Source organism: Loxodonta africana, chromosome 3 (genome assembly GCF_030014295.1).
Source record: "Loxodonta africana isolate mLoxAfr1 chromosome 3, mLoxAfr1.hap2, whole genome shotgun sequence".
Classification (NCBI taxonomy): Eukaryota; Metazoa; Chordata; class Mammalia; order Proboscidea; family Elephantidae; genus Loxodonta; species Loxodonta africana.
In genome coordinates, this window is record NC_087344.1 from 19,934,440 (window position 1) to 19,944,743 (window position 10,304).

General features: G+C 40.7%; 1 protein-coding gene across 1 annotated transcript; it reads right to left on the minus strand.

The window, feature by feature from the left end:
* Positions 1-4,178: 4,178 nt before the first annotated feature.
* LOC135230646 (olfactory receptor 7G2-like) lies at positions 4,179-8,547 on the minus strand. Its single transcript, XM_064280584.1, has one exon. It carries the CDS (start codon positions 5,510-5,512, stop codon positions 4,478-4,480), a length of 1,035 nt encoding a protein of 344 aa, XP_064136654.1. The 5' UTR covers positions 5,513-8,547; the 3' UTR covers positions 4,179-4,477.
* Positions 8,548-10,304: the final 1,757 nt, after the last annotated feature.

The window sequence follows — 10,304 nt, forward strand, 5'->3', positions numbered from 1 at the left end:
TAATAATTTCTCAGTTTGCACTCATGATGACCTTATGTGTTACAGAGTAGAATGGCATTAAAGCAGATTGACAGGCCTTTCTTCTGTGGTGCCAATGAGTGGATTTGAACTGCCAACCTTTAGGTTAGCAGCTATGAACAAATTGGGCCACATAGAGGGCTTATAAAAATAATAATAACAATAAATAATTATAAGTGAAAATAACAAGTGTTGGTAAGGTTGCAAAGAAATGGGAAACCTCATAAAATGCTTGGGGGATTTTAAAATGGTGCAGCTATTTTGAAAAATAATCTGGCAGTTTCCCAAATGGATAAATATAAAGTTATCATTTGACACAGCAATTCCATTCCTAGGTATACACCCAAGAGATATGAAAACATATGTCTACACAAAAACATACAGAAATATTTATAGCTTTATTATTCATAAAAATATAAAAAGTAAAAACAACTCAAATGCCCATCAACAGATGAATGGATAAACAAAACGTGAGGAAACCATACAATGGTATATTACTCAACTACAAAAAGGAATGAAGTACTGATGCATGCTATAACATAAAAGAGCCTTGAAATTATGCTACCAGACACAAAAGTCCACATATTATAAAATTTTATTTCTATGGAATAACAGATTAGGGAAAGCTATAGAGACAGAAAGAAGATAAGTGGTTGCCAGAGTTGGGGAGAGAAAGGATTGGAGAGTGGCTGATTAATAGATAACGGGGTTTCCTTTTAGGGGATGAAAAAGTTCTGGAGCCGGGTAGTGGTGATTGTTGCACAAAATTGGAATTTACTTAGTGCTGTTGAATTGTAGTTTTTTAAATGTTTTCAATGGTAATTTATGTGATGAGTATTTTATTACAGCTAAAAAAAAGAAAAGAAAGAAAAAATGGCTAGATTTCTAACAAGTTCAAAAAGAGTCAGATTTGTTTAATAGATATATACTGGGGTGATAAAAAGGTGCAGTTATATCCTATGAAAATGTCAGTATGTGTAGGACAAATACTCTCAAATCCTGGCAATTTCATAGAATTCACCGAATAAAAGAACATCAAAGAAATGATACAGAGTTCAGGAGGTGAGGAGTGTGATATGATTGGGAGACTGCTCAAGTGCATGCTGTGGTGACGATAATGCTTTATTTATTCATCTGGTGATAAGTATTGTCTTAGTCATCTAGTGCTGCTATAACAGAAATACCACAAGTGGATGGCTTTAACAAAGAGAAATTTATTTCTTCACAGTAAAGTAGGCTCAAAGTCCAATTTCGGGGTGTCAGCACCAGGCGAAGGTTTTCTCTCTGGGTTGGCCTTCTCATCAATCATCCCTTGGGCTAGGAGTTTCTCTGCACAGGAAACCTGTGTCCAAAGGACATGCTCTGCTCCTGGCACTGCTTTCTTGGTGGTATGAGGTTCCCCTGTCTCTCTGTTTGCATCTCTCTTTTATATCCCAAGAGATTACCTCAAAACACAATCTAATCTTATAGGTTGAGTCCTGTCTAACACAACTGCTGGCCATCCTCTCTCATTAACATCACAGAGACAGGATTTACAACGTGTAGGAAAATCACACAATACCAGAAATCATGGCCCAGTCCAACTGATACACACATTTTTGGGGGGATTTTTTTCTTTATACTTCAATCCCTGACAGATATATATTTTGTCATTATCTTGCTACTTTTTAAGAACTACAGACACATTTCACACACTAATTTGTATATGATATTTTAACAAGTAAAACTGAGGAAAGGTCTTTCATACTCCAGATTCTAAACACATTCTCCTATGGTCTTCTAATATGAAAGTCATGCTTCTCAGACTTGAGCACATCAGGATCCCAAAAAGAACTTATTAAAAACAATCATCCTTCATCTGTCTCCCCAGAGATTATAAGGTAGTAGTTCTTGGGTGAGGTCCAGAAATCTGCCATATGAACAGGGTCTCAGGTGGCTCATCACTGCAGGAGTTCTGCGGACATCAATGGAGGAAGCTCAGCACTAGAAGATACGTTAGGTGTCTGTCCTCCAGGAATGTTACTAAACATAACCCCTCCCCTGAACCTTCTACCCTCTTTGATGAACAGAAGACTTTCCTGCACTCCCTTGGCTCTCCTCTGAGGCCCCCGTTGTTTTTGCCTCCACACCCATAGAGAGGATTATGACTTCTAGTCCAGCTTTTTTGTAGTTGTGGGAAAAGTCGTCTCCTTAATCTTGCCAATTTACCTTTTCTCCTGTCCTATTTTACACTCAACATGTCTTCCTCAAAGTAAAGATCTTGTTCATAGAAAAACTATTTCCCTCATAAAGAGACATCACCCTTTTGCTGCCCTATGGACATACGATATCCCAACTACTTTTTATGCCTCTGGAGTTCTTTGGGAGTATGCTTTTCTCACTGCAAGTATTTGCTGCCCTTCAGTGAGGTCTTGCCTAATAGCAAAAGGTGAAAGAAACCTAGTTGAAGCAAAATACCTGGAGTACGAGGCTTGCAAGTAAGGAAGTGCAATCAGGAAGTGTGATTGGATTAAAATTTTATGTCTTTTGGCCTTTGTACCTCCTAAATAAGCCTTGTAAGAATATTTCTGGTTTCCTGAATTTTTTTTTTTTTTGGTTGGGGAGAGGGTGGGAATTGTATTACTTTTTTTGAGTGTCGTCTTTGGAAAACCAGAAGTTCCCCCATGCAATGGAAGGTGCCCCACCGTATTTTCAGCAACCAAAACTCACTGGGACAGACAGTCACCCATCAATCAGTAGGCTTGAGAATGCAACAGGTTTATTATTATAACCATGTAGTGCCAGATAATATTTGTCAAAATCCATATTATCAACCAAAAATTTAAACACACTCCATGACTCAGCATACTTCCATTAATGAAAACACATGATATCAAGAGAAAATAAAATTCAGAGCAGAAAATAATAGGATCACCAAAAGGTTAAAACGTTTTGGACAAGAGGTCTGAGATAGTAGCCAATACTCTAAAACTCTAGTGATTTGATTAATTTTACTCAAATGGAGTCTGTAGACTGCGCCAGAGAAGAGTAAGAAGCACAGCAAGACAAGGTGACTAAGGAGAAATGTAGAACTCACATCAGTTCTTTTCAATAAATTAGTTAGGAGAAGTCAAACCAAATAAGGTGCCAGAAAAATATTACCAGCTTTTATCATGCCTACCCAAGAATTATTCATTTGACTGTATAATTAAGACTAGAAAAAGCCTGTGATAGATGTTAAAATAAAGGCAAGCAAATATAATTACTGATGCAAATGCAAAAATATGTGAGAGCAAAAGGATTGCATAACTTGTGAATATTGGCAAGAAATGGAACACAATGATACTAGTTCAGTTTTACTGAGTACTTACTATGTGGGAGGCGCTGTATTAAGTGCTTGTAGTGGTTTGGGTTGACTTCCCAATGGAATTGCACTCCAAACGGTCAGCTTAAGTCTCGTATAATGACCATTTTCCCCAGTATCGGGAATTAGATTAAGAAGGGGCATATGCTCCTATTCTCATTGGTGATGGGAGAGTATATTAGTTTCCTTTGGCTGCCATAAAAAATCACCACAAAGTTGATTGCTTAAAAAGAGAAATTTATTATCTCACGGCTCTGAAGGCTGGAAGGCAGAAACAAAGGTGTCAGCAGAGGTATACTACTTAGAAGAGTCTAGTGGAGAATCCATTCATTGCCTCTTCCAGTTCCAGAAAGAGCTTGGTGGCTCCAGGCATTCCTTGGCCTGTGACCATATCACTCCAACCTCTACTTCTATGGTCGCATTGCCTCCTGCTTTTCTCTGTGTCTTCTGCACTATGTTATAAGACTATGTGTGATTGCAATTAGGCCCATGAGGATAATCCAGGCTTAATCTCCCTCTCTGCCAAGACCCTTGGTCCAATTAAGGTAACAGTAACCCTCTTATCATGTCAGTAATATTCACAGGATCCAAGAATGAGGACGTGGAAATACCATTTTGGGGGCAACCACCTAACCTACTACAGGAGGCATGTCTTCTGATGACTGCTTCAAAAAGTCTACTAACAATAGGCCTAGGAAGGACAGTAAGTTTTCTCTCTCTGAGTATTGTGTGTGGTATTATATCTGCATCTGCTACAAAAATCCAGAGACCATGAGGGAAATTAGTCCTGGGATGAAGCCACCACATGTAGGACTAATGAAGCCCTACTGTCCTATTCCTGTAGATTCCCTAACTCTGAAGTCTTTCTAATGAAAGATAGCCCTTTTCATTTTTTGAGCATATTAGTGCCTGAGATTCTTTTAATTATTAGCACCAAAGTCTTTTTCACTGGTGATGTTCAAATATTTTACAATCATCTAAAACCCCTGAGAAAATATAATTACCATTTTGTAGATGATGAAACTATGTGCTGTTGATGCTGATGCTGACTAGCAGGGAGAGTTTATCAGTGATAGGTCTTAGTATAATTAGTGAATTGGCACAGATGACACATCACTAAATAGAAGGCATCCTACCAATGAGTTTTCTCAAGCTTCCTTTTATGTCCCTGTTCCTTAGGCTGTAGATAAAAGGATTCATCATTTGAGGGATCACAATGTACATCACTGAGGCTACTGCAGTCTTCTTGGGAGAGAGTGCAAATGCAGAACTGAGGTACACACCAACAGATGTCCCATAAAATAAAGAAACAACAGAGAGGTGAGACCCACAGGTGGAAAAAGCTTTATGCTTTCCATCAGCTGATGGCATTCTTAAAACAGAGGAGATAATTCGAGTGTAAGAGAATATGATCCCAGAGAGAGGAACACCACCCAATATGCAAGCCACAAAATATATCAGGATGTTATTGATGAGGGTACTGGAGCAGGCGAGCTTGAGGACCTGAGGAAGTTCACAGAAGAACTGAGGGATTTCAAGATCTGTGCAAAAGGACAGCTGCAAAACCATCAGACTGTGGAGCAGTGCATCCACCATACTGATGAACAAAGAAAGTAGAACTAGCAGGCTGCAGAAGCAGGGGTTCATGACGACTGTGTACTTCAGTGGGTGACAAATGACCACATGGCGATCATAGGCCATAGCTGCAAGAAGAAAATTTTCAAAACCACAAAAAACCTGGACAAAGAAAATCTGATTGAGGCAGCCTGTATAAGTGATGCTCTGATTCTGCATCTTGATATTCACCAGCGTCTTTGGGATGGTAGTTGTACTTAAACAGATGTCAGTAATGGACAGATTGGAGACAAAGAAGTACATGGGAGTGTGCAGGTAGGAGTCAGAGCTGACAGTAAGGACAATGAGCAGATTTCCAAGGACAGTGACCATGTACACGGCCAGGAATAGGCTAAAGAGGAGAAGCTGCAGTTCTGGATCTTCTGTCAGTCCCAGGAGAAGAAATTTTGAAACACTTGTTTGGTTCCTGGGTTCCATATTGTTGATGAATCTGATGGGATGACTGGGTGACAAGACAATCAAATGTGTGGTCACTGGACCAACAGCAGCAGTAGCAGCATCACGAGAGGCAAACATTATCTTGGGGAAGGAAGAAGAGGAATGGAGGGGGATACAAAAGTGGTAAATTCTGTATGCATATTATTTGGTTATTCAAAAAAAATTAAAAAAAAAAAGACCTGAAGCTAATCTAGCAGAATGTCAACATTAATTTCTTCTGGAAAGGGGTGGGAATGGTTATTTTCTTATTACACTATCCGTGCTTTTATGATCATTTAAAATATTTAGTAATTTTATAAATAGAAATAGACTTAGAAGGCAGCCTGATGAGTCAATCTGGGTCTCCATCTCCTTCCCCAAAGATCAGAAAGGGCAATGGAGATAATACAAACATGTACTAAGAACCAGGAAGATAAGATGGAGCTGACAAACCCTCCTCTGCCATTACCACCACAAGATCGCAAGTAAATGTCAGAAAATTTTGTAACGGTCATCTTGTTTGACAAAGGTTAGGGTTCCGCTCAACAGGAAAATCATCCTTGCAGTTGTAGAGACAGAGCAAGAGACTAGCAGAATGAGAACTCTTTGATATTGGTGCAAAGTTCTAAGAAAACCTGGCAAGTAAAAGACAGACAAGCAAGATTCCCATGGAAGACTTGGTTTCAGTCATTTCCTGCATGTACTCTCTTCACATGCATCATTCTCCTGGATGCCCTTTTCAAACACTAACTTTCCAAATATTAACTAGGGGACTTTAGGTTACCTGGCTGGCTGAGGAATGATACCTGACATCTGCTCTGGATGCAGAAGACAGAAGATATGTCCTCAGGAAGGACAGAGAGTCTGAGTGAAGCACTAGACTCCTGGGCAAAAAGGGTCATCTCTGAGAAGAGGGTCATGTGTCCTTACAGGGGAAGAACTCTAAAGTGAGATGTTCCAGGCAGCCTGTTTGGAGTCTCTCTATCCCTGGAGGCTCAATATCCAAAGCTCCTCATTAGCCCAACACATTTATTGTCATTCTGATTGCAAGGCAGTAAAAATCCTAGAAGACCAAGACTTTAGAAGGTGGAGTTCAGGATTGTTGATTTCCTATGAGACCAGCTTCATGCCATTCACTTCGCTGCACCTGTTGTGCTCACCTCCATGTCACATACATTGTATAGGCGGACCCATCATCATTTTCCAATTGGATTCCGATCTTTTCTTCTTACGTACAACAAAGGACATCTCTATCTAATCAACGGTATCAGGAAAACCAAATTCAATATTAGGTGTGTATGAGTCGGAATCGACTCGATGGCAGTGGGTTTGGTTTGGTTTTGGTTAAGTACAGTTTTTTTTTATATGCGTGAATATGAAAATATATAAATATAGCTAATATAATGTAGAAATGCAAACTCAGGAGTGTTTCTTCTAAGAATAATGACTGTTTCCTGAAACTTAGCCTATCTTTTGTGTATTTTAAAAGGATATTCTAACCTATCCCCTGATCAGTTTTGCCCCTGATCAATATAAGCAGATCTAGATCTGTTACTCCCTATTTAGAATTCTATAACCACCTTTTCCAACTTCCTTACATTAGTTTAACATACATTTTTCTTTATATTGGGAGGACGTGGGTTGAAATCAGGGCTTTTGATTTTTAATAGAGTTGTGAGAAATTATAATGTGACAGGAACAACATTAAAAATGTGGTTTATCCATATTCAGTAAATTTTGTTAGATTTTAACCAAAATTTAACAGATGAAGATTGTGTTTTAAGTGAATATTCACTTAGAAACTTGTCGTTTTTTTAATTCAATATTTTCATGTGTTTATGAACTTATTTTACCACTATTTCTATAGGTAAAGAAATTTAATCTATGGTTATTTGATATATTAAAATCAACTTGAGACAAATTGGCATTGTAGTGTTACCCGTTACCATCTTAACTCCATTCACTTCAAATATGTGCAATAATAGATAAAACATAATAAGATATACCTGGGCTCAGAGAGTAGGCATGGCCAAGGTGGCAGAGGAGCCCGATGCCTCCAGTGGCCCCTCTTACAACAAAGACCCCCCAAAACAAGTGATTCAATTATATATATGACAAGCTAGGAACCCTGACTATCAAAGGCAAAGTTAAGAAATCAGACTGAGTGACAAGGGGAGGGAGAGACAGTGCAGAAGCAGCAAGAAGTTGTCGGACCTGACTCTGTGGGGTGCAGCCCCAATTCCCTAGCAAGACCCCTGGGGGTCTAAGTCAGCATGTAGAACCCATGTACGCCTTCGGAATCTGAGATATAAGAGCACTCTCGGAACAAGATAAGTGATTTTGTCTAATTTACAGTGCAGATCTAATAGCTCCTCCTTGTGAAAGAACTCTCCCCCATCTATCTGATCCCTCCTCCCTTTGCCCCAGCCAGCTTCAGCGACAGTTGATTTCCCTGGGCCTGAGTTACATCCTGCTGCACTCCCTGAGCCATTCACCTGGCCTGGGAGAAGGAACAAATTGACAAAAGGGGGAAAAATAATCTGCCGGCTTCCCTAATCTGAAAACTTAGAGCAGAAGCAGCTCCTGTCCAGGCACAAGCAGTCCACAGATTTTGAATGTCTTTCATCCCTGCATGGACCCAGGTGGCCCCAGTACAGCAGAAAGGATCTCGTAAATATATTTCAAGGGTGAATGTCCTTGAGGTTTGACTATAACTGTTTCAGCTGTGCAGTGGAGAGGCCGGTTTTTGATGTTTGACACTGCTCTGCATATTAAACAGGGACCTCACCTACTCATAGCAGGGACCTAAGGACTGGTGGCTCCACCCACACCACCAAGTCACTCTTGACAGGGGGTCCATGGATAAGTGGTGCCTCCCAGTTCTTACAGTTAAAATAATTGGGTGCCTATGGTATGGCTGCTGAGCCCACCAACCAGTGCACTCTACAGAACAGAGCCTAGACTTTCTCAAAGAAACTTGGAGGAAGGTTGTCAGGCCCTGTCTTCCACAGAGTGTGACCTCCTGCTGCAACCAGAAACCTGTGCATACACCAATCACCACTGCTCCACTAAGATCGTAGGTCAGGAGGTGGGCCAAGATGGCAGTATAGACAGATCCTTCCAGTGAGCTCTCTTACAACAAAGACAAAAAAAAAAAAAACAAGTGAAATGAATATATTTATGACAAGCTAGGAGCCCTGAACATCAAAGGCAAGGTTAGAAAATTAACTAAGGGGAAGGGGGAGAAAAAGACAGTTCAGAAGTGGAGAGGAGTTACTGGACCTGAAATGCCGAGAGGTCTCAGGCACCATCCCCAGAAGTGGCTGAGGCAGTTTCCTCAGGGAGAGGTAGCCAGCCACACAGCCTACTCACACCTCTGGAACCTGAGAAGAACTGAGCTTTTGACAAAAGCTAAGTACTAAGTATTTGGGTATATTTTATTGCGCCCCTGCCACCAAGCCAGCTTCAGTGGCTGTTGATTTACCTGGGCCTGAGATAGGCCATGTTGAGCACCTATAGCCATCCTCCAGGCCCTGGAGAAGGAATAAATTCACAATTGGGGGAGAAGATAAGTTGCCAGCTCCGCTATCCTGGGGAGCTCAGGCAGAAGTGGCTCCTGTCCAGGCATAAACAGTGCATGGACTTTGAGTACCTTTCCTCTCTGCATGTGCCTGTGTGGCCTATTTCAGGAGAATAAGCTCTTGTTGGCAGACTACAGCTGTTTCAGCTATGCAGTGGAGAGGTGGGTGTTTGGTGATGGACATTGCTTTGCTTATCAAACAGGGTCCTCACATACCCACATCAGGGGCCTAAGGACTGGTGGCTCCATTCAGGTCACCCAGCCACCCACAACAAGGATCCAAGGATAACTGGTACCTCCCAGTCCTTACGACCAAATACACTGGGTTCCCATGGTCCATCTGCAGAACAAACCCACCTATACACTCTAGGGAATAGGGACACTCTTTCCTCAGAGACACTTGGGGGATGATGCTCAGCCCCCTGCCTTGTTCAGAGCATGAGCCCCTGCTGCAACCAGATACTGGTACCTACACCAATCACCCCTGCCCTCTGACACTATAGGACAGAGCCTGTACCACACACTTGATGAGCAGCTACCTGGACACCTGAACTGAATTCATACAAGAAAAGTGAATGGACTCCTAGACTGATATACCTGATAACACCTCCAGCCATCTGAGAACAGGAGGTCAGAGCCCCAAATGCAAAAATAATCAAGCTAGCTCACTCAAGCAACCCATTGGGCATATCAAAACAAAACAAAGCAAGAAGCTATGATACAGTAAGCAAACAGAAAATAAACTAATGCAATAACTTATAGATGGCTCAGAGACAACAGTTAGTATCAAGTCACATAAAGAAACAGACCATGATCCCCTCAACAAGCTCTCAAAACAAAGAATCAAGGGATCTTCTAGATGAAAGTGCATTCCTGCAATTACCAGAGGCAGAATACAAAAGATTAATATACAGAACCCTTCAAGACATCAGGAAGGAAATGAGGCAATATGCAGAACAAGCCAAGGAACACACAGATAAAGCAGCTGAAGAAATTAAAAAGGCTATTCAGGAACCTAATGAAACATGTAATAAGCTGGAAAAATCCATAGACAACAATCAGGAATTCAGTAGATTAATAACAAAATTACAGAAGTAGACAACTCTATAGAAAGTCAGAGAAGCAGATTTGAGCAAGTGGAAAGCAGAATTTGTGAACTTGAAGATAAAGCACTTGGCACCAATATATTTGAAGAAAAACAGATAAAAGAATTAAAAAAAAAATGAAAAAACCTTTAGAATCATGTGTGACTCTATCAAGAGAAACAACCTACAAGTGATTGGAGTACCAGAACAGGGAGGGATAACAGAA